This window comes from Ictidomys tridecemlineatus, chromosome 12 (genome assembly GCF_052094955.1).
Source record: "Ictidomys tridecemlineatus isolate mIctTri1 chromosome 12, mIctTri1.hap1, whole genome shotgun sequence".
NCBI classification, from domain to species: domain Eukaryota; kingdom Metazoa; phylum Chordata; class Mammalia; order Rodentia; family Sciuridae; genus Ictidomys; species Ictidomys tridecemlineatus.
Window position 1 is genome coordinate 101978118 of NC_135488.1, and position 25166 is coordinate 102003283.

A 25166-nucleotide genomic window follows, 5' to 3' on the forward strand; every position below is an offset into this window, starting at 1 on the left:
GCACCACATCATCTCTGAGGAATTGGTCATGTGTAAAACCCTCAGTAGTTTCCTCCATGGTGTCTAAAATGGCCTAAAAGTCCTGGTCTTGTTTACCTAGTGGAGCATGTTCTTACTTGAAACCAGAGCTCGTTTAAATTTTTTTAAGTGCACATCTGCTGTGTTTATTTAAATATGCATGATTAGCCAGGCTATCATTGCATTTTCCTGCCCTTTCCTATTCTGCTCTTTTATGTCTAGAGGGACTTTAATTGCTTGAACCAACTTTCCGGGTGGTGGGGGTGACCTCGGGTCTAAATGCTGTGGCATGAATGAATGTGCATGGAAATGATTAGTTCTTCAGGTAACCCAAGGTGTCTGACAATCTTGAATAAGCTGCTGGACACTCCTGCTCCTTCAGCCCTTTTAACAAAATTACTGAGGACAACTGCACAGAAAGTGGTTTGCCGCTCAGAGCAGCTGCAAGGGGACCTTGGGGTTTCTGAGTTATGTGGCTGTCACTGCATGATGTTCAGGGAGGGTGGATGTTCTTCTTTTTCCTGATAGCCACACAAGAAAACCAACGGAGGGTCTATACACAGGAGTAACTTAATTTGTTTATATAAAATAGTCAAGTTTTCAGTGCATACATTTTTTACATAAGCTAAAGCTCAGTTTACCTCAGGGAAACTAAAACTCAAGACATATAAATGTTTACTTTAAAAATCACCCACTTTTTAAATAAAAACACAAACTTGTCCTCGTTTTAGATTAAGAATGTGAATATAAAACATGCTCATTTTTTTCCAGTTAGGAGAGCAGTGGAATCAGCACAGAGCAGAGGAAAGGAAAGGAAGAGCCAGGTGATGAGGGAGGGGCAGGAAAGGGGGGTGAAAACGGACAGCAAGTCAGGGAGAAGGAGGAGGCCCTGGGGGGAGCCGGGGAGCCACCAACCCAACAGCTTTAATGTAACAAAAACTGGTTTGGTTTTGTTCTTGCCTGGAATTGGTTTTGCTATTTCCCTGATTCACACAAAGTTTTCTCTCTTCCATCTTTTGGCACTTCCATTTACAAATGTACATTTACAAAGCAGAGGCTCAATCCCAGGCTTCCTGTGCTTCTACCAGGAAGTGGTATGCATCACTTCCCCTCCATTTCCTTGTTCAGAGCAAGTCACATGACCACACTTACCTTCATGGAAGGGGGCAGGGAGGTATAGTTTTCAAGTGTGCTTAAAAATAGGAGAGAGCAGAAGTTTAAAGCCCCCCTCCCTCCCAAGTAGGAGAGTGAGTGAGCTGGGTGGAGGGAAAGAAGCAGACCACTGATCCTTCCTCTCCTGTTCCCCTCCCATTTCCCTAGTAGTCTCATCCCCACTTTGCAGTATGGCCTTCCTGCTGATCCTGAAGTGTCACTCCCCCAACAGCTGCACCAGAGATGCACTTTACAGCTAAAGCTACTTGCTGGGAATCTACTTCCAACAGTCTTCCAGACTAGCATCTCCTGATTTCACTCTGTGAAAGAATTGGAAATGCCCTTCCATTATCTGAGACCTCTATTTCAAAGAGGGTAGACATCATGAATATTTATTTGAACAGTAGTAGTAGAGCTTCCCTACAGTATGTTTTTTTCAAATTTTATGGAATAACATGTAATCTAAGAATGCACCATTGTGGGTGTTTCTTAGGCCAAGTTAAAGCTAACACTGAGGGTTGGGGTTATAGTTCAGTGAAAGGGTACTTGCCTAGCATGTATAAAGCCCTGGATTCAATCCCCAGCCCCATATTAAATAATAATAACAACAATAACCTTGAGCAGAGAGAGAATTAAATTAAGCACACGCATTTCAGTGACCTTTCATTCTGCATGAGATCATCATTCTCTTAAAGTTGGCAAAATGGGAAATGGATTGCTGAAGACTGCCACTCATAAGCCTCTTGTGTCTTGGTCTTATGAATTCTCCACAGACAGGTTCCTGAGCCATGTCATAATCATCCCAGTCTCCTAAGTCTGTTCGTAACACCAATGGGTACAGATAGTTTTGTCCTCACTATAGATGGCTTTCGCCACCATGGTATGAGGTAGGGGATGCTGCACTGTTGATCTAGGCAGAAATCCCTGTCTGTCCACCTCACAGGCTTAAACTGGACCCACCTGAGGCTCAGCCCTGAGGCTCTAATTTGGACTAAATGACTAATTTTACATAATTTAGTGCAGTTTTTCACTTGTATGGCTGAAAGACTATAAAGCTTTAGAATAAGCCAGGCATGGAATCTCCTACCTGTAATCTCAGCTTCTCAGTAGGCTGAGGAAAGAGAATCACAAGTTTGAGGCCAACCTCAGCAACTTAGCAAGACCCTGTCTCAAAAATAAAAATAAAAAGGGCTGAGATGTAGGTCAGTGGTAGAGTACCCCTGAGTTCAGTCCCCACTTCGGGGGGAAGATATCCTTGCTATTTTGTTTTAACCCACATCATTGTAGAGTGAGAGAAGAAAAAAGTAAGAGTATTAAACACAGGGCTAAGATGTAACCCATTCTTTATCCCAGACTCTGGCTAGCATAGTTTGATTTTTTTTCTATCAAAATATATTATCTTAAATAGGTAATAAAGCAATTGTAGAAAACCTGTTTTTTTCAGGACTGGGTATTGAACCCAGAAGCATTCTACCAAGGAACTACATCCCCAGTTCTTTTTATTTTCTGAGACAGGTCTCACTAAGGTATCCAGACTGGCCTTAAACTTGAGATCCTCCTGCCTCAGCCTCCTGAAAATTATAGGTGCATACCACCACGCTCAGCTATAAGAGACTTTTTAAATGAATTTTCTAGACATGCTTCCAAAAACAGGCTCTATAAATACATTATAGTGAACTTTTAAGATAGCCCACCTTCTTCCCCTCTTCCCAGGGATTTATTATTACTACCATGATCCTATTTACATAACATTTCTAACATATATTTCATGCGGGTTTCATGCCACACAATCTCTAGTTCACTGCAGACACCAACTGTTAGTCCTGCAATTTAATTCAATTCTGACACTACCTGGAGTTTACCCAGAACCCATAGGTTAAGGACTCATCTCACAAGATTGACCCCTACTTCCGTCACCAACTGTAAGTAGCACACACTTATGTCTGATTTAACTGCAAATCATGACCCTTTCCCCAAGTTCAATAATTTGCTCTAATGGCTCCTGGAACTTGGGGAACACTTCACTTGCTATTAACAGATTTATTATAAAGGATATTATACAGGTAAACAGCCAGATGAAGAGGGCAAGGTCCAGAAGGGTCCAGAGAGCTTCTATCCCTGTGGTATTGTAATTCTCTACATCCTGGGCTGTGAATGCCTTCACTAATCCCAGAGCCTCTTTGTTGAGGGTTTATGGAGGTTCTGTTAGATAAGCAGGATTGAGTAAGTCATTGGCTCTTGGTGACCAACTCCATCTCCAGCCCCTCTCCCCTCCTCAGAAGTCTGGTGAGGTTTGAAGGTTCCAGCTTTCTAATCGTGCCCTGGTCTTTCTGGCATCCAACTCCCATATTGAGCTGTCTAAGGGGCCCTGACCACCAGCCATCTGATTAGAATGTAAAGGACCCCCCTTCACCCTGGAGATTTCAAGGGTTTTTTAGAAGCTCTTCTGCTAAGAATCTGAGAGGAGAGATGTTTTAGTCTGCTTTTTCATTGCTCTGACAAAAACATCTGAAAGCAACAATGTAAAAGAGGAAAAATTTATGTGGTGCTCACAGTTTCAGAGGTCTCAGTCCATAGATGACCAAATTGGTTGCCCTGAGCCCAAGATGAGGCAGAATATCATGGCAGAGGGGCATGGCAGAGGAAAGCAGCTCAGGACATGACAGTCAGGAAGCAGAGAGACTCTGCTCACCAGAGTTTATATTTAGTCAAATATAAACCCCAAAGTGATGCTCACAGTGGTCTACCTCCTGCAGCCACACCCTACTTGCCTACAGTCACCACCCAGTTAATAGCTATCAGCAGCCAGGCACAGTGGTGATTCCTGTAACCCCAGCTGAGACAGGAGCCAACCTCAGCAAAAGCGAAGAGCTGAGCAACTCAGTGAGACCCTGTCTGTAAGTAGAATAAAAATAGGGCTGGGATGTGGCTCAGCGGTTGAATGCCCTGAGTTCAATCCCTGGTACCCTGGCAAACAACAACAACAACTATCAGCAGATTAATACGCTGATTAGGTTAAGGCCTTAATAACCTAATCATTTCATCTCTCAACTTTCTTGCATTGTCTCACACATGAGCTTTTTGGGGATACCTCCTTCAAATCTAAGTCCTAATAGAAGATCAAATGCATACTTACTGTCTCACAGAATCACAGATTGCTTTGGCTTTGCGGAACTTGAGAACAATGGGAATGACCGTTACTTTAAGAACTTTGAGGCCAAAGGTCGGGGCATAGCTCAGCGTAGAGCCTTGGCTTCAATTTCCAGCACTCAAAAACAAATTTTAAAAAACAAATCAAATTTTAAAAAGCTTTGTTGCCAGAGTTTTACATTCAGCCTCAGCCAAGTGCTCTGAGTGTCATCAGGACTGGTGGTTCTCTTGCCTTTCTCCTTCCCTGTCCCTTCTTAGATCTAAGGGTCATGATGAAGGGCAGAATGGCCTATGTCAGATAAGACTCCTCTGAGTATCCAGCCCACTCTGTAGTTTAAGAGGCTGGGGATTAGACTGTGTCAGATGGGACAGGATCAGTCAGGCTCAAGATCATCATCAGGATACAATTAAAGGACTTTGCTTTCTTTGCTCTTGTATCCCCAGTCACTAGCCCATCCTGTCCCATAGTAGATACTCAATAAATATTTGTTAAATGATAACCAGTAATAACCAAAAGCTGTATGAATTAATAATTGTATTAATTGTAAGGAACAAAACTGGTTTTAAGTACCTATAACTATGATTTTGCTCAAGATACTCTCACATGATAGGTAGATCCTTTCAGGAAACTAAACTGTAGTTCAGAAATATATAAAGGAATTAGGAAAATAAAATTCAGTGTTACTAAACAAATAGGAACATCAAGGTAAAATGTTAGTATTATTAGTTCTATTATTATTGCCTAAAGAACAGATAATGATTATGTAGAATAAAATTGCCCTCTTTTTTCCTAACATAGATAATCTATAAAGAGCAGGATATCTATAGTCATTTGTGTCATTTGGGAATATTCTAATCATTGCTCAATGCCAGCATGTTTCAAAGGACACACTAATGCAACAGCATGCTGAAGAGGAGCCTACTGGCAGTGATGTACATGACTGTTGGTGTGTGCACTGGAATCCTGGCTCTCCTGAGTCTAGATCAAACAACAACCCAATTTAATTTGTTCATATTCACTCTAGGAATGTCTCAGGGCTCCATTTTTCCCAGTAACTCAGTACATCATCAAACTTCATTGCTGGATCTCTTGCAGCCAGTGAAATGAGCTGTCCAAGGCAAGAGGTTGAGCTCATTCATGAAGTTTGTGTTTCCTTAGACAGATCATTCTGCATGGCATATCCATGGGAACACGAGGCTCAAAGATGGCAACTTTAGATAGTAGAAGTTATTTAAGGATAGAGGAGGCTGCCACAGAAGTGACCGTAACCCAGGTTAGTAGTGGGGTAATGTAGCTGTCATCCTGAAAATGATGTAATTAGAGGAACCTTTGGGGGCTGCTAAGAGACTCTGCGTCTTCCTGAGAGGTAAAGAGTTACCATTCCTTTGTTTATCCAGCAGTGTTTTACCACATGTGCTCAAGGCAGCAAGCTTGGGCTTTCAGAGGATGAAAGGATAATATCACCCTCAAATAGTATGAAAGTAATTTTGCAGCTGACAAGGTGCCCTAAATGTAGTAACTCAAGCCTGCTCATGTTTTCCTGAGCCTTCTGCACCACTGCTGCCCTCCTGTGTTTGCAGTGCATGGATGTTCCTTGGTAAGTGTACTGTCTTACATGACTGTCCCACAAACCTTTAGTCTGGGTCCCAGTCCCAGGATATGTACATATGTCCAGAAGTCCAATTGCCCACCGAGGCTTCTGTCTGCCATGTGTGTTCATTCTTTGGCACCTGTGCTTACTGTAGGCATCTTCAGTTCCTTTTTGGTTTTTTTGTTTTTGTTTTCCAAAAAAAGGAAATACTATTTACAATATCAAAAATAGGTATCTGTATGTCACTCCCCCAACTTTTTCCCTCAACTTTTTTTTTTGCGGGGAACTAGGGATTGAGCCCAGGTGCACTCCACCACTGAGTTATAGTCCCAGCCCTTATCACTTTAAGGCAGGGTCTCACTAAATTGCTGAGGCTGGCCTCAAACTTGCAATCCCCCTTCCTCAACCTCCCAAGTGCTGGGATTACAGGTGTGCACTACCATGTCTATCTCACCCCCAAAACTTCCTGAATAACTACGAGGAGTTTGCAGTATGAAGATACAAGGGGAAATGTACTTGGCATCTGTACAGTGTTTATCATCACTCTCATCAAAGACAAGCTAAAAGGTTTCTCTCTCTCTCTCTTTTTTTTTTTTTTTTTTTTTTGCAGTTGGACACAATATCTTTATTTTATTTATTTTTATGTGGTGCTGAGGATCAGACCCAGGGCCTTGTACTTGCTAGGCAAGTATTCTCCCGCTGAGCCTTAACCCCAGCCCTAAAAGGTTTCTCATTTACTTTTTTCCCCCAGTGCTAAGGATGGAACCCCAGGGCCTCACATACTCTAGGCAAGTGATTTACCTCTGAGCTTCCCCTCCTGCCCCTCGCACCTACTTTTTAATTTCCCTTCTGTATTATATTCCTAACTTTCCCTCCCTTAACCAGAATGCACACAAAATATGAAAATTGTGCTCCAAGGTCTCCAGGAAAATTCTATCCACACCCAACTAGAGAAATTCTCTTTCCATGGAAGAATATTGAACTTCTAGAACACACAAACTCCCTCAGTCTGAATCTCACCAAAGGATTAACAGAAAAAGATGAGTGAAAGATGCCATCTCTGTTTGGAGCCTGAGAACCTGGAAAAATGAAGGGTACCTTTGGCTGAAGAAGTAAAGGGGGGATAGGAGGACAGGGGCTGGCTCAGTGGTAGAGTGCCGAGGCACTGTTTTCTATCTGGCACCAAATAAAAATAGAGGTATTGTGTCCATTAGAAAAGGGGGAGGGATATGATCCGGATTAGGAAGGGGAGGTTAATCTGACTTGAGGCATATTAGGTTATGTAGAATAGACAGGCAGTCGAACAGAAAGGTCTGCTAGATTCTTGGAGATGTCCAACTGAAACTCTAATGGGAAAATAGGGCTGACCGTATAGATTTGGAATCTTTTGACATAAAATCAGATTTGAAATCATTTCTGTGACAAGAACAATTTAGAGGAGGAAAAGTTTATTTCGGACTCAGTTTGAGTGGTTCAGTTCATGGTGTGCCAACTCCATTTTTCTGGACTTAAGGTGAGGCAGAAACATCATGGCAGAACATTATAGTGGTGTAAAGCTCATAGCAGCCAAGAAATAGAAAAGGAGCCAGGAACAAGATATAGTCCAAGGCCACATATCCCCAGCAACCAACTTCCTCTGGCCACACCTCACCTATCTGCAGTTACCCCTAGTACTATTCACATTATTAATCCACTGATGAGGTTATAGCTGTGATGATCTAATCATTTCTCCTCAGTACATTCACGTGTTGCCTAACATGAGCTTTTCAGGGGGACATTAAACATCCAAATCATAAACATGCGCCTTTGGGAGAACCCAGAGTAGACAAAAAGAAAGAGGAAGCAGTGAGAGGAGGTGGAACATGAAGGATCAGGGGTTCTCTTGGAATTCCAGAGCGCTTCAAGAAGGAGATGGTAAATAAGATTGGGGAGCCCTTGGATTTGACAATATTGGACTTGTCAGCAACTAAAACGAAAATTTCAGTAGAGTAGTAGAATACAAAGAGCTTTGAAAAACAGGCTTTGTCTCACTGCTACTACCCTGCCCCTGGAAAGCTCACATCCGCTTGTTGCATTACCTGTGAATAGGTAGCCTTTCTGACTAATGGAACCTTGTTAGCAAAATCTCATTTCTTGCTGGGTACAGTGGTGCATGCCTATAATCCCAGCAGCTTGGGAGGCTGAGACAGGAGGATCGTGAGTTCAAAGCCAGCCTCAGCAACACAAGGCACAAAGCAACTCAGTAAGACCCTGTCTTTAAATAAAATACAAAATAGGGCTGGGGGTGTGGTTCAGTGGTTCAGTGCCCCTGAGTTCAGTCCCCCTACCTACCTACATAAATAAATAAATAAATAAATAAGATCTATTTTCTTTCTCATTTGATAAGTACATAACTTTTGCAAACCTGAGTTTCCTTATCTGTAAATGTCCAGCTCCACAATACTTTGATTTTTTTGTGACTGACACCAATCAGTATATTAAGGAATGGTTATAAATCAAGGAGGGTCTACAGAGTTCAAGTTCATTTTACTGGTTTTTCCTCTTGTGACTTTGAAACTGCCTGGCTTCACTTCATTAACTGGGCTTTCTTTGAATAACCAACACCTTCCCTGGGGTTTATTCATGTCAACCTCCTACTTCCAACTTTTCCAGACAAAAGGAAGCACCCTAAGAAAGGTGCTGGCACCCTTCTCCCTTGGCTCATCTCTGTGCTACTTGGCCATGTCTCCAATAGAACAGGATTCCCTAGCCTCCTCCTCATCTGTTTGACCACATCTTCTCTCAGTATGGGTTGTTTCTGTAACTTACTTACTTTTTTACTCCCCCCCCACCCCACCCCCCTGCTCTCTCTCGGCAGTGGGCCAAAGCTGAACCCAGCAGCACTTTACCACTGAGTCATATCCCTAGCCCTTTTTATTTTTTATTTTGAGGCAAGGTCTTGCTAAATTGCTTAGGATCTTGCTAAGTTTCTGAGGACGTCCTCTAACTTGCAATCCTCCTGCCTGATCCTCCCAAGTCTCTGGGATTTCAGGCATTTGCCACATGCCCAACTATAACCTTTCACTCTGAGAGCTTCTGTAGGAATTTCCTCAATTCAGGGGGCTGTGTCAGTCTCTAGGGTAGCAGGTTTTATGGTTGAACCTCAGGCTGTTCTGATGTTCATGCAGCAATAATGCCAAGGTGTAGTACTTCCTGGCCTAGAGTCCATAGCCAAAAGAACATCTGCTCAATTCCACTAAAAGAAGCATTTCACAAAGGATGCAGGAGACTCTTTTTTACTATTCTGCATTTACTGCTAATTATCATTTGGCAAATAAATTAACTCTCATTTGGGACTGCAATGTAAATGACCTATGTTTAAAAAAAGAAAAAGTAGAAGGATGTCAGGCAGTGCAGAGAGGCAGTTAGCTGCCGCTGAAGTGGTGCCCTTAGTAAGAGTGCATGCTGCGCACTCCTGCTCTGTAGAGATGGCTGAGTCCTTCAGTACCTCTATCATTGTATATTATTAGTAACTTAAAATGATAGGAAATTTGCTATTTATTAATTGCCTCCTCACTTCAAAATTTAGCTCATGCCTTTAGCCAGGAAACTATTAACTTTATCTCCTAGTTTAACAGGAAACTAAGAGAGAATCTAGAATTCTCTCAGACCTGTGGCCACATCTGACAAATGGGCAGGAGTCTATCCTTGGCCTTGAGGGTTCTAACTAAACCTGAGACTACTGGTAGTTTCCCTTCCTTCCAGAGCAGCTCACTGCCTAGAAGGAAAGCCCAGGACAGGGCTGGGGGTGTAATTCAGGGCCTGGCATGGGCAAGGCCTGGGCCTGATCCTGGGCAACACAACAACAACACAGCACAACAACTGCGTGGATCAGCTTCTGCAGGACGGCATGACTCTGAGTCATCTCCAGGCAGGTTTTTCTCCTTGGCATGGCTGACCATTACTCTGGGGCCAGATAACTCTTTTGTGAGGAGCTGTCCTGGGCATGGCAGGATGTTTAGCAGCAACCTTAAACTCACCCACTAAATGCCCCCACCTCAGGTCCTCAGCTGGTTAAACTGCCCCAGTTAAGAAGCCCTGCACTGGGCTGGGAATGTGGCTCAGGCGGTAGCGTGCTCATCTGGCATGCTTGCGGCCCGGGTTCGATCCTCAGCACCACATACAAACAAAGATGATGTGTCCGCCGAAAACTAAGAAATAAATATTTTTAAAAAAAAAGAAGAAGAAGAAGAAGCCCTGCACTGAACCCAGAGCATCTCTCTGTGATTCTCCCATGAGCCTCCGACACACTCAGAATCCCCATTCTGATATTTGGGTTTGGCATGAATATGAAGAGATTTTTTGGTCTCCTTCCCCACAGGTCAGTCACTCCACTGTCCATTTGTGTGGGGTATTTCATAATCATCCTCATCAGCCTGTGAAGTAGATATCATCCCCATTGTCAGATGAAGCATCTCGGGTGCTGAGAGGTTAAGTCAGTTGCCCAAGGGCACACAGCTAGTAAATGGAATCCAGACTAGGTCCACCTAATGGCAAAGCCTGGATGGCAACCACCACATTATATAAACAGGCACCACATTATATAAACAGGCACTCAACAAAGACTGGAGTGTTGTTGGAGAAGATGCCATGCTCCACCACATAGGTTTTGTAAGATACAGTTAAATTTGACTCACTGAATTTTTTTTTCTGACACATCTGATTTTATTCAGATAACAGTCTAATCATACATGGTCCAAGAAAACCCAAACAATAAATCAAATAAAATCAGATGTTACAGATTAGTCTTCAAACCTTATAGCCAATGATGCCATGCTTGGCTATGCTCTCTCCAATATAAAACCACATCCACACTTCAGTAGCCACCAAACCACCCAGCACAGCTTCCTTAACTGTGAGCTGTTTGAAGCTACCAGTTTGAGCACTGTTGTCTGTTTGTTTTTTTTGTTGTTGGTGGTGGTGGTTTTTGTTTTTTCAGGCTCTTGAGTAGTCTTAGGGATCTCAGCAGGGGTTGGAGGAAGAGCTCAACCTTGGCAAAATGCCAAAGTACAGCCAGTTGAGGGTTTGAGTGAGTCACAGCAGCATTCACCAGTGCGAGGGCCTTCTCTGAGTGGTTACACACAAACTGGGCCATGGTCCTAGGGCAGAAGGTCCATTGCCCCAAAAGACCTACTGAATGTCACCCCCTAGAAGGACCCACCACTAACTCACCGAATTTTAAAATACCGCTGCTGCTGGTCTGGTAACTGGTTAGTGTTGAATGAGGACCACATTCCTGGAGCCTATGTTAGTATTTGTGTATAATATGGAATCTTCGTGTTTGATATTCATTTTAGAGTTTTTCTCTTGGTGAAGTCCCTGATCATTTGGCTGAGAACTGGCTTTGAAATACTGCAGTAAGGAATAATAGGAAGACCAAATCCAAATATTACTGAGCATCCCAGAGAAACAAGTAGAAAGAGTAATGCTAGTGTTGGGATTTATGAGCTTCCCTAGCTGAAAGTTCAAATTTAAACTTCCTTTTGATCTTTGGGCTTATGGCAAATTTTAATAGATTGTTCTTTGTCCCAGAAATTCAGTATGCCATCTCTCTTCACTAAGAAAGTTAAGTCAACACCTTACCTCCCACCCCTTTTATAATATGGAATCTTAGTGTTTGATATTCCTTTTATAGAGATTTTTCTCTTGGTGAAGTCCCTGATCATGTGGCCGAGAACTGATCCCAGAGTAGGCTCACTCTTCTATATAATTTAGTGTGGCTTCAGCAGATAACAGTCGTGGGTTGAGAACCATCACCTTCTGTCATTGCCAACACTGTCAGTCCTGGGACACCAGCAAGCCACCACAGAGAGTGAGGTCATGTGTGAGCTCTGAGTTTCCTGGTGTGGTACAGGAAAAGCCGGCAGCAGCCCTTTGCAGAGGGACCTCACCCTTCTAACAGACACCTGTGCGTTGACAGTGGTGAGAGCTCAGAGACGGGAGGCTCTCTTCAGCCCCATCTGGGGTGATTAGGAGCCAGGTTCATCTTCCACAGACTGCTGACACAAGCTCACAGGTGACACCTTGCTAAGACAGCTCTGCAGGTGCCTTCTTTCCCTGCATCTGATCCAGCCCAGAGGGAACCACAACCTACACTTCACTTGCTGCCCATGGCTGTCTTTCTTGTCGCCTCCTATTGTCTGTGGCTCCTGTCTCCAGCCCTTACTCCCAGCAGTCTGAACTCTTGTCAGGTGTGGCAGTTATTTCTCATCTTGCAGCAGGACATACAGTACGGCAGCAGATAACCTGTCCCCTTGCTCCTGCTCCTCCCACAGCTGAGGAGGCAGCTGGATCCCCCAAGATACAGCTCACCGCCAGCATGGCTGGCAACAGTGTGTGGTGCTCTCACCTCTTCCTGCCGAAGAAAGTGTTCAAAGTCTGTTCCTTATCCATCCCAGTTCTTCATACGGTCGTGGTTGCTTTGTCTAAACTTCAGACTTGCGACTTCTTTCTCCCAACATCATTTTTTGCTTTTCTGAGAGGACCTCTAAAAATAGGCGATCAGAAGCCAGTTTGTTTAATTTAAATACACTGCAGCAAAATGGAGGTAATTGTCCACACAGGCCATCTGCTCCCTGGCAGGTATCCATGTGTCAGAGAGAGAGATGGAGACTGACGTGTCCTCCGTCCTGTTGCCACGATAACAGCCAGGCTGAGAGTTTTTGATGCTGCCCCGCAGAGAACTTAACTCTCAACGGCAGGCTTTTGCCACAGCCTCTTGTCTGGGATTGGTCACTTGAGTATAATGTATACCAAGGAGACAAAATTCTTACCTGTTCTATGAGGGAGAAGAAGGAAAGGAAGTTCTATTTATGGAGCCCCTACTATGTGCCAGGCCAAGAGCTGTGCCATATCGTTTTCCTGCTAAAGATAGCACCTTCTCTGTGTGCATCTGGCCTTCTGGCCAACTCTTTCTGCCTCAGCAGGTGAGTCCCTCTCTGTGCTCAAATGAGGGCTAGGGAGGCAACACTGTGTCCTCAGCTCACCTTCTCTGGCATTCTTTGTACCTGTTTTGGCTCCACTGTTAGATCTGTGTTCTAGATAAGGGTGTAAGTCATAGTCCCTATATTCTCCTTTCACATGTCTTGCTCTTACTGGGAATTTATTTGTTTGTTTGTTTATTGTACTGGGAATTAAACTCAGGGGTGCTTTGCCATTGAGCTAAGTCCCCAGCCATTTTTTTATTTTTTATTTTGAGAAAGGGTTTCGCTAAGTTGATTAAAGCCTTGCTAAGGTGCTGAGGCTGGCCTTGTAATTAGGATTCTCCTGCCTCAGCCTCTCATGTCACTAGAATTATAGGTGTGTGCTACCATGCTCAGCTCTGGAAATGAAATTGACTTATAAAATCATGGTTAGCTTCAGCTGGGCACTGTGGCACACACCTGTAATCCTAGCAGCCCAGGAGGATAAGGCGGAGGATCGAGAGTTCAAAGCCAGCAAAAATGAGGTGCTAAGCAACTCAGTGACACTCTGTCTCTAAATAAATTACAAAATAGGGCTGGGGATCTGGCTTAGTGATTAGGTACCCCTGTACCCTCCCCCAGCATCCCCCACAAAAAAAGTTGGCTTCAGCAGTAAGAAGTCTTGGTTTGTTCATATTCCTTCTGGCCTGAGAAACCTGGTGCTGTGTCTGGCATGGTGGCCCAGGCCTGTAATCCCAGCATCATAGTAAGACTCTGTCTCAAAATCAAAAGGGCTGGGCTGGGGTTGTGGCTCAAGCGGTAGCGCGCTTGCCTGGCATGCGTGCGGCCCGAGTTCGATCCTCAGCACCACATACCAACAAAGATGTTGTGTCCGCCCAGAACTAAAAAATAAATATTAAAAATTCTCTCTCTCTCTCTCTCCCTCCTCTCTCACTCTCTCTTTAAAAAAAAAAAAAAAAAAAAAAAAAAAAAATCAAAAGGGCTGAATACGTAGCTCAGAAGTAAAACACCCCTGGTTTCCATCCCCAGTACTGAGAGGGCGGTGGGAAGGAAGGTGGGACTGTGACCTGTGTGCTTAGGTTTCTCCTAGCAGTTGAGGTCATTAGAAGATCTGTGCACCCACTTAGTCTTTCTACTGATTTGTTTGTGACCTTGTCACTCTCTAGGTCTCAGTCTCCTCAAATAAAAAATGAACATCTACCTAAGACAGGCTATTTTCCTGTGGTCATGAACCTCTAAAATTGAAAACATAATTTCTAAGTACTGGTTTTGGAATGTGATCCACGCCTTTCTCAGGTTCTCAGAGTCTTTGCTGATTTGAAAAGTGAAGAGCCAGAGCTCAGGGAGTTATAGAGATTGCAGTGCATCTCTGGCTCTACTTTCCCAGCAGAATTGTTTTCCACTCTAAGGGACCTCTGTATTCAGAGAACCTGAGTTACAGGACGTGTATTGTGTTTAGTCTTAGAACTAAACACAATAGTGTCCTGTAACTCAAGTTCTCTGAAGAACTGGGATTACAGTACTACCCTGTGTGTACTCAGGCCTTAGTTATAGGTAGCATTACAACAAGATTCCACTGTCCTGTGTCAGGAAATCTTAAAACCCTGAGTGATGTGCTGCAGCGCTTCCCTGCTTCACCAGGCTCGTGCCCCCTCTTGACAGCTGCAACCCAGAATCACTCAGTGCTTTCATGCCTACCATTCCCTTGAGCCACCTGACTCATTCCTCCACCAGACAGATTTCTGTGTGATTTTCAGGTTTCCCATAATCTCAGTGCCTACAGTGGAGTGCACAACCCGGCCTCCCACTCTGCCACTTATTCTGGGTTCCTTTGCCTTGAGCTGAGCGCTTGGCAGTCTCCATGGAGAAGGCCTGCCTATCTCTAGCTAAAAACCCATCTGTGCTTCTGAGGCAAGGTGCAGTTGCACATTGTGGTTTGTGTTTTAGTGTCTGACCCATGCCTTTTGGGTGGGCAGAGAGTTAACGGACCTACCAGATTCCTGGGTGAGGGTCAGCATGTTGCGGGGGCTGCTCTGCACTGCAGGCGCTGTGTCAAACTGTGTGCCATACGCTCCAGCTTGTACTTATGTAATTAGAAGGACCTGTCTCATACTGTCTTGTGGAGAGAGATGGTCCCTTTTCTGCATAATGCCTGCTCCCTGCACCTTCTCATCCACTGCATTTGCAAGAGGCCTCAGTGAGTAGCATCTCTGGTATTGATTCCTTTCATGAGGAAGGTATAGGTTGCAAGTAGAATATGTCATCACGTGACCATGAAATGGCTGTGGAGCACTCAAAAGCATGTCCTTCACTTACAGAGTGATTCCAGCTGAAGCCAAAAGCAGAGCTCCTTTGGCATTTCTGAGATGATATAACTTGGTGAAGATGATAGGTCAAGGAATGTTCTGTCTGAAAAAGACCTCAAGAGTCAGTTAGCTGATCTCCCTCAGTTTACAAACCAGTAGATTGAGCCCCAGGAATGGTAAGGTACATTTGCTACACAGTAAAGAAAAGAAGCCAGGGCTTCTGGTCCATGCCTTTGTTGTTGAAGCGCTCTTCCTCCCTCCACATTCATCTAAGGCAGTGGGAACATCTAGGCTTGCCCCTTAGAGCCTGCAATTCCCCCTCTTCTTTGGAAAGCAGAGAAATACCCCTAGGTCCTGGAAATTATTGACAAAGTAAAGAGGTTGAGACCTTCAATGTCAGGACAGACTAACATATTCAGATCCCTAGCTTATTCTCATTAGGAAAATGTTTTCCTGATTATCAATCTCTGCCTCTCTCCTCATCTGTAGGCATCTTTCTTGGGGTCTTTGGCCTGTCATGAGGGCCTCTGGTCCTGGTCTCACATCCCTGCATCTCTCCTTTCTCTCACTATCAATCAAATGTCCATCACATACAACTGATCTGCTGATGTTTTTTTCTAATCAACCCTAGTGCATGTATTACCTTGTTTTTTCTTTTTTTTCTTTTGGTACTGGGGATTCAATCCAACGGCAGTTTACCACTGAGCTACATCCTCAATCTTTTTTTATTTTATTTATTTATTTGTTTGTTTGTTTATTTATTTTAAAGAGAGGGAGGGAGAATTTTTTTTTAATATTTATTTTTTAGTTCTCAGCAGACACAACATCTTTGTTTGTATGTGGTGCTGAGGATCGAACCTGGGCTGCACGCATGACAGGCGAGCGCACTACCGCTTGAGCCACATCCCCAGCCACTCTTTTTTTATTTTTTATTTTTATTTTTGACACAGGATGTTGCTAAGTCCCTGAGACTGGCTTTGAACTTGTAGTCAACCTCCCAAATGGCTGGGATTCTAGACTTCTGCCATAGCTCCCAGCTAGTGTATACATTATCTATTGCTACATAAAAAATTACCCCAAAACCTAGAGTCTTCGAAAAACAAATGCTGTTTATGGCACAGCTTCTGTGGGCCAGGAACCCAGGTGCAATTTCCTGGTCCTTCAGCTCAGACCCTATCACAAGGCTGCAGTTAGCGTGTGGGCCAAGGCTGTAGTCAGTTCAAGGCTCAACAGCCCATGTGGTTGTTGGCAGGTTCAGTTTGTCATGGTTTGTTGAAGTGAAGGCCTCCATTCAGTAATGGCTGATGGACAGAAGCCACCCTCAGTGCTTCTCCATGGGGTCACTCACAGGATGGCAGCTGACCTCACCAGAGCAAGCAAGCAGGAGAAAGTGAGCAGTACAGTCACATTCATTTATAACCTCATCTCAGAAGTGGCATCCCCTTTAGAAGCAAGTCACTAAGTCCAGCCCACACTCCAGGAGAGGGAATTCGATCAGGATGTGAATGGAGGGGATCATTTGGGGCCATCAGATGTCTGGCTACCACATTTCGTTATCTAGTTAGTATTTCATATAAGGATTTACTGGTGGCTATAGATTTATTACTTCCTGGAGATTATTGCCTACTCTGGCTACTTTCCCACTTTCCATTACAGAAGAAAAAGGGTCAGAAACTTGATGCTCCTCATTGTCACTTAACAAGTATTTATTAAGCGTTTACTTGTGCTGAGCACAGTGATGCCAAGAATGAAATTTAAGAAGCGAGATAGGGCTGGGACAGAAGCGCAGGGCGCAGTAGGAGTACCTCAGACAGATGCAACCTCCTCCTAGAGGAGGGGGCAGCCTCACTGCCACTTGGAGGACCATCTGGAGCAGGTCAGTGCCAAGCTGAATAGTGCTCCTGGCAGAGAACTCAAGTAAGGGCCTGAGGGCAAGAGAAAGGCACAGCCCTTTCAACAGGTTGAAGAAGTGTCTAGTTTTTTTTATCAAAATCAGCCAGTAACAGAGTCCATTGGCACCCCTGCACCCATGTATTCCTCATCCAGGACCAACTTCGCCTCTAGGCTTCCTGACCCTCAGCTTTGGACCTGGCCAGAACAGGTACATATTGGTGGACGGGACCTTGTCTCTTTGACCCCCCCAGGATACTGAAGTGGCTTTACTCTGCCTAAACCATCATCTGCATGGTCCCCTAGCAGCTCTGTCCTGGCACTGTTTTATTCCAGTAAGATCCTAAAGCCAGTGGCTGGGGTTGTGAGACCTACAGGGAAATGTTTTTCAGTATCCTTAGCTTTGATCTGTCAACTGCTCTGAACAAAGACAAGGGTCTGGTTTTTCTCAGCTTCAGAAGGCACATGCTAGGCAGTAATCCCAGAAAAAGGTCTGATGATGTTCACACTGAAAAGAGACAGTAGATGTCACTTCCTGGACCAAGAGTCCTAACCACATGTTGCTGCCCACCTCTTGTCCCATTCCCTGTCATCACTCTCATACGAAAATGTTTGCAGAGGTTCAGTTTCATGTTACTAAAAAGAAGCAGTGTGTCCATCTTGGGGCTTGTGACTCTGACACTGGGGCCTCAGGTCCAACGTCTGGCCCAAAACATATGGGGGAGATTTATAAGGACTTACCACATGCTTCATGCTGGGTTAGCCCCCTGAGGGGACAACATATAACTGTCATATAGCAAAGTGAGTTTGAATTTCACAGACCAATTTTTTTCTTTAACTGGGTCTAATTTCCATCTCAAGTTCTCATTCTGTCTGAACTGGACACTTAATCCAGGTATTTCCAGGCTAGCTCTTCATGAAGCCAGTCCCTCAGAGATGCTCATCCCCCACCCCTGCACCTAAGAGTGATGCTGAGCCTCAGGGACTTAAACTGTGGTGCTGTGACCTCAGCGGAGAGACGTCAGCGTTTTCAACCTGATGGGTGCTAAGACCTGGACCATGGGTGGTTGGGTCATGTCCTTGGTTGCAGGGAGGTCTAACTCTCTCAGGCAGTACTAGGAGCTCTGTGACAATACATCTGAACTCCCAGGCTCCCCGACTCCCACAGTCCACAAGTGGCCGCTTCAAGGGTCTAATCCCTCTCTGAGGCAAGAGATCACTAGGCTCACCATCTTTTTGTTAGCCTGTGGGAAAACCACCAGAGCTAGGGAGCCTGGGACCCTGGAGTGGAGCTCTGCCAGGGTCCACCCATTCTCTCCCATCCCCAACTGCCAGCTCACGACTCTCTACGTCAGACGTGGTTGCCTTCTGTACAGATGCTCTTCCCGCCCGCCCTCACTCAGTGTGGACTGGGGCTGAACCTGCCAGGTCTGGCTGTGTGCACTTCCCAGCTCTGTCTTATGCCCAGAGGGGCAGCACCTTTAAATCTTAGAGTCATGAATTTTGTTCATTATTATTTGCCCCATCTCCTGTAAAAACAGCCCCGAAATAGGTGGTGATGGTGATCATAGGATAAAAGGTAGAGGAAGTACCAAAAGTGCAGTGATTAGTATATGATAATATTAACTGGCTAAACAGGATTTGTGAACCACTTTTTAAGAAAAGATAACATAACCTGATAAAGTCGTAAAAATGTTTTAGAACCACTGATAAAAATAGAAGAGAATAATTTAATTGTCAGTGGAAAATGATTATAAAAGTTAATAGTAAAATACTTGACATAGCAAAAAAAGAGATTCCTTAATATCCCATAGTATAGATACATGGCATTTGTTAATCCATTCATGAGTTAATGGACATTGGAGTTGTTTCTCCTTTATGGCTATTAAATTGTTGCAAATAAATATTTTCAGTGGACCCATTCTCATTTCTCTTGGGGAATACTCAGGAGCAGAATTTGCTGGGTTAGGAAACTGCTGAGAAGTTTTCCACAGTAGACACACCCTTTACAGTCTCATTGACAGGGTCCAGGGTGTCAGCCTCCCTGTCACTCTTTTGGGTTGTAGCTATTTTGGTGGGCATTAAGTGGTGTTGCATTGTGACTTAAGTTTCTATTTCCCTCATGATTTCTCTTGGCTGCACATTTCTCATGTGATCATCAGCCTGTTTGCACATCATCTTTAGTGAAATATCCGTTTGAATTTTTGCCTCTTTTGTAACATGGGTAGTTTGTCTTCTTAGTGAGTTGTAGGAGTTCTTTATATGTTCTGGATACAAGGGTTTTGTTTTGTTTTGTTTTTTGATATAATTTACAAATATTTCCACAATCTGTGTCTTTTTATTTTTCTTAATGGTGTCCTTTTTTTATTATTTCATTGAAATATAATTCACATTCCATAAAATTCACTAGGTTTTTTTAACATTTATTTTTTAGTTATAGTTGGACACAGTACCTTTATTTTTATGAGGTGCTAAGGATCAAACCCACTGTTTTAAAGTATAAAATTCAGCATTTTATAATACATTCACAGAGCTATGCAGCCACCATCATTATCAACACACGCCATCAATCCCAAAGAGAAACCTCATGCCCATTAGCAATCATTCCTCATCCTTTCCAAATCCCCAACCCCAGCCTAGATGACCACTAATCTGCTTTCTATCCCTATGGATTACCATATAAATAGAATCACACCATATATAGCATTTTGTGACTGGTTTCTTCCACTTAGCAAAATGCTTTCAAGGTTCATCCATGTTGCAGCATGTATCAGTACTTCAATCATTTTTATTATTAAATAATGTTCCTTTGTATGAATGTAGCACATTTTATTGAAATCATTCATCAGTTGGTGAATATTTGAGTTGTTTCTACTTTTTTTTGACTACCCTGAATAATGCTGGTGTGAACCTTTGGACGAATATTTTTATGCAAACATGTTTTCATTTATCTTGGGTATATACCTTGGAGTAGACTTACTGGGTCAGGTGGTATTCAGTGATTAACCTCTTGAGGAACTGCACAGTTTTACATTTCTACTGTCATTGTATGAGGAGTCCAATTACTCCATATCTTTGCCAATACTTGTTATTATCTGTCATTTTAATATAGTCATCTTAGTCAGTGACTATAATTATTATAATTATCAGACATTTCCCTAATGTCTAATAATGTTGAGCATCTTTTTGCATGCCTATTGGACATTTATGTATCTTCTATGGAGATACCAGTTTAGATGCTTTGACCATTTTTATTTTATTTTATTTTATTTTTGATGCTGGGGATTGAACCCATGGCTTTGTACATGTGAGGCAAGCACTCTACCAACTGAGCTATCTCCCCAGCCCCTGCTTTGACCATTTTTAAATTAGACTATTTTTCTCTATTATTTAGTTGTAAGTGTTCTTTATATGTGATAGATAGAAGTCCATTATCAGATATATAATTTGCAAAACTTTTCTTCTCTTTTTGTGAATTGTCCTTTCATTTTCTTGATGATCCTTTGAAGCACAAAAGTAATGTTATGATGTTCAGTGTTGATAATTTTTTTTGTTTTGTTTTGTTTTTTTGTGGCTGTGCTTTTACTGTCATATATAAAAAGTCATTGCCCAATCCAACGTCATAGAATTTTCACCCACGTTATCTTCTAAGTTTTAGTTTTAGCTCTTGCATCTACATATAGGTCATTGATCCATTTTTGAGTTGACTTGTCCATATGGTACTTAGTGATACTTTTTAAATTATTAAAAGATCATAATTGTAACATTTTTATGAGGCACAGTGTGATATTTGGGTACATTTATACATTGTGTGTTGATCAACTCAGGATATCCATCATCAAAAACATTTTTCATTTCTTTGTAAAGATAACATTTAAGGGGCTGGGGATGTGGCTCAAGCGGTAGCGCGCTCGCCTGGCATGCGTGCGGCCCGGGTTCGATCCTCAGCACCACATACAAACAAAGATGTTGTGTCCGCCAAATACTAAAAAATAAATATTAGAAATTCTCTCTCTCTCCCTCTCTCTCACTGTCTCTCACTCTCTCTTTGAAAAAAAAAAAAAGATAACATTTAAAATCCTCTCTTCCTGCTATTTTGGCAAAAAAAAAAAAAATAGATTTTTGAGCTGAGGATGAAGCACAGTGATTATAGCGCTTGCCTAGTGTGCATGAGGCCCTGGTTTTAATCCTCAGCTCCACCAAAAAAGAAAATAGTTTTAGATTCTTGATAAACACCTCCCCTGGACCCACCACCCAGTGCTAGGGATTGAACCCAGCACTTCTTTCATGTCTGGCAAGTGCTCTACCACTTGCTGCCTGCCCAGCTCCTACCTATTTATTCTTTTACATATCATGGTTTTGGTATCATATCTAAGAAATCTTTGCCTTAACCCTAGGTCATAAGATTTTTCTTATATTGTGTTTGAGAAATTTTGTACTTTTCACTCTTACAGATACTGTGTTCTGTTTTATTTTTTTTTTATCTGGCTTGAGGTTAGGTCTAAGTTCATTTATTTATATCATGGGTAGATCTCAGAGTAAACTAAGTGATAAAAGCAACTTTCAAAGTGATATTTTCAGTACAAAACCATTCATAAAAATTTTAAATCATGAAGATATTGTATATTCTTCATAGTTACATGTGTGCACATAGGTAAAAATTTCACAGCAGAATTTCTGGTAATAGTCACTTCCGGGGGAAAAGAATAGTCACCTCTGTAGGGATAAGAGGAAGGAACTGGGCTTGGAAAAAAATGATAGTAAAAGTAGTCTTGAGATTTATCTGAACTATTTTTAGGTTGAAACAAATTTGACACAACATTAACAATTATTCATTTGTATTTCTCAAAACAAAACACACACACACACACACACACACACACACAAATGATTCAAATTAAGAACGGTAGAGGGGCTGGAGATGTGGCTCAAGTGGTAGCGCACTCGCCTGGCATGCGTGCGGCCTGGGTTCGATCCTCAGCACCACATACCAACAAAGATGTTGTGTCCGCCGAGAACTAAAAAATAAATATTAAAAATTCTCTCTCTCTCTCTCTCTCTCTCTCTCTCTCTCTCTCTCTCTCTCTCTCCTCTCTCACTCTCTCTTTTAAAAAAAAGAAAAGAAAAGAATGGTAGAGAATAAAACATGGCTTCAGTTCGGTGCCCACTCTCTGCTGTGCTGGGAGGTGCTGTCCTGGCAGCCGGTCAGCCTCAGTGATCTGTGGTGATATGGGGCTTCTGAGCTGGACTCCCAGGACAGTGGTCTCTATTTGAACTCATTCTCACATTCAGCTTGTATTTTCCCAGTCCTGCTTCTACAGTCGACCTGCCACACCCAGTCTCCTGGCTCCCAAGGGCTCATTGAGCTGCTTTGAACTCCTCCTTTGCTCTTTTCATTTGTTTTACCCCATTGCTCCAAGCTCCCTCTAAAACTATGACACATAAAGCCCACCTGCTTAACATGCATCTGTTCTCTCCATTATGTGTCCATTCTTTCAGACCTGGGGTGCGGGGTTGGGGCCCCTGGAGTCCAGGAGCTTATTCTGACTTCTGCCTCTGCCCAGCTGTGCGGCCTCACACTCTTTGCATCTAAAAGTTGATATAAACAGATGTCATTCTACCCATGAGTTGTTGGAGAATCCGGCGAGAACGAGTATGTGGATGTGTTTGCAAACAAGAGGATATCTGTGTGTTGTTTCTTCCTGGTGTTGTCAACCCCTCCCAGATCCTTGACCCCGCTGCCCTGCCCAGCCTGTCCACCTGAAGGCTCCTGTCTGTCCCTGCTGGCCTTTCCCCCAACATTCTCCGTCCGTTCTTACTGCAATCTCCCTTTCTTCCCTGTTCCCTTTCCTTTCCCTCGTCTCCCTCATCATGGAGGCAGTGTGACTCCATCCATCCAAATAGGATCATGCCCCAGCAGACTGTTGGCTGGCTCAGACTGAGTGCTTCCCCCTTCCTCAAAGAAGTTGGACCCTTGAGATGACATATTTTATCTCTGATCTCCCAGGCTCAGGCCACAAGATCACCACATACATCGCCCACTCACGCAGGCAGCCGTCCCATGCCCATGCCTGTCCGTTCTGCATCTGCCGGGTCCACCCCCACCCATGGCCCACAGGACTCTCTGAGCGGGGTTGGGGGAGACGTGCAGGAGGCCTTCGCCCAAGGTGAGTTTCCAGGCCCAAGTGTAATGGGGAGCTGAAGGGGTTGGGAGCATGTATAAGATTCCTGCTGAGATTTTTCCAGTTACTTTCCTTTTGTGCTCTTGCTGTCTTAGCTGTAGATATCAGATTGACAGTATAAATAAATCAGGTGCATGCTGGCCCCTTCTTAGGAGATGAGCCAGTCTTCTGCGGGAGCCCTGTCTGCCTTCAGGTGTGTGCAGAACAGGCCCCTTGGGTTCTGTGTTCTTGTTCTGGGTTGAGAAGGTACTGCGCTCTCCGGGCTGTGCCTTCTTCAGAGGAATTAGATGGAATAATCCACAGTCATACAGTTGGCCCAGAAGGTCCTTAGGCCTAGCAAACACGGGAAGTATAGTTCTCTAAAGGGAACCTGGTTAACGGCACAGTGAGCGTGGAATTGCCACAACCATCTGAGGATCCAGGGACCCACAGTTTCCAGTGGTTGGGAAGGAAGTCTTGAGGGAGCTGGGGCTAGGAGTTGGGAGGGGGTGTTGTGGAGTAGAGCCGCCTCTGAGGCTGAGCACCTCAATGGGAACCTGACTTTTCTCACTGTATGATGTCTGAAGCATGGACTTGACCAGATCCTGACTTCCAGGTAGAGAGGACAGGGAGTGGGAACAGCGGACTCCCGACGCACCTGGGAGGAAGTGGAGCGGCTGTGGCCCCATCTCCCCTTAGCTATTCTGCACCTGTGTCCTAGGGCCTGCAGACTCAGGCATCTCCATGCCCACCACCCTGGCATTGCCATCTGCTCTGACTCTCCTCAGGTACGAGGAGAAACCTCCGCAATGACCTGCTGGTGGCTGCTGACTCCATCACCAACACCATGTCATCCCTGGTGAAGGAGCTCCATTCAGGTGAAACCCAGAGCTCCCGCCACTCCCACCCTCTGCCCCCCCACACTGCCTCGCCACAGAAGGTCACCACTCACACCCCCCTGGTTTCACCACTTGGTTTTGCCTTCTAGGAACGTGCAGAATCTTCACCCAGCGCACCTCCCTCCCACACGTGGTCACAGCGGGATAGTTACACGTTTAGGTTTATCCTAAGATACCTGGTGAAGCAAATGTAGTTCTCAATTTAAAGAAATTCAGCTCTTAGTGCAGCCAGCCCCCCACCCCACCCCACCGCTCTCCTACGTGCACCTTTGTCCACAGCAGCTCTTTCCCTAGGCCCTGTCGCCAGCTCCTCCTGAACCTGTCCTGATGTCGGCAGCCCAGGCAGCCACTAGCGCTGGGCCCTCCAGCTGCCTTTCTGCTCTCTTACTTGATTTTGAAACCCTTTCCTCTCCTTTCGTCCGTGACCAGGCTGTGATTTCACCTGAAGTTCGAGACCTGCTGCTTCCTCTGCTCCTCATGTTTGGTCTTTTCTGACTTCTTTCTCCGTCTCTCCATCACCCGGCCACTGCGGTGACTTTCCAGAGACCTCTGCCTCATGGCTTTCCCCCTTACATAAAACCCAGGAAAGAAAGAGAAAATAAAAGGCTTCTCACGTATCATCATACCTCCAAGTGTCCCCTCGACTCCATCAGTGACGTAGCCGCCCGACACTTGTGAATTTTCCAGCGGTGGGATCCCTATGTGTCATGTTAAGCAAGTGGGCTCCCTTCCTGAGGGCTGGGGGTCCCTCACGACGAGGGCCTTCCTCTGTCCCTTTTCATCTAACGTAGTGCTTGTAAGTACCTAGCAGTAATTTAGCAGCGTTATTAAATAAAAACAGGAAGGAGTTCCTCCATGGACTATTCAGACCCTGTAGGGGAGGCAAGCCCAGGGGGTTTCCCAGGCCTTGGCAAGGGAACTTTATGGTGTCCCTGTCCCCATCTAGTCCTGTTTCTCATGCCTAGTGAAACAAAACCCCCTGCACACACACTCATAAGCAGGGGAGGTGGTGGCCTTCAGAGGTGACTTCACAGCT

The 25166-nt window shown here is 44.2% G+C and overlaps 1 protein-coding gene across 16 annotated transcripts in view; it reads left to right on the plus strand.

Moving 5' to 3' along the window:
* Positions 1–25166, plus strand: part of Dtnb (dystrobrevin beta) — a 228747-nt gene that overhangs the window by 196441 nt on the left and 7140 nt on the right. For 9 of the 16 annotated variants that reach the window (XM_078029553.1, XM_078029557.1, XM_078029560.1 and 6 more), the window contains 2 exons: positions 23078–23237; positions 24020–24109. In XM_078029553.1, coding sequence (XP_077885679.1) covers positions 23078–23237; positions 24020–24109 — 250 coding nt within the window. The other 7 variants (XM_078029556.1, XM_078029563.1, XM_078029565.1 and 4 more) reach the window with 3 other exon arrangements.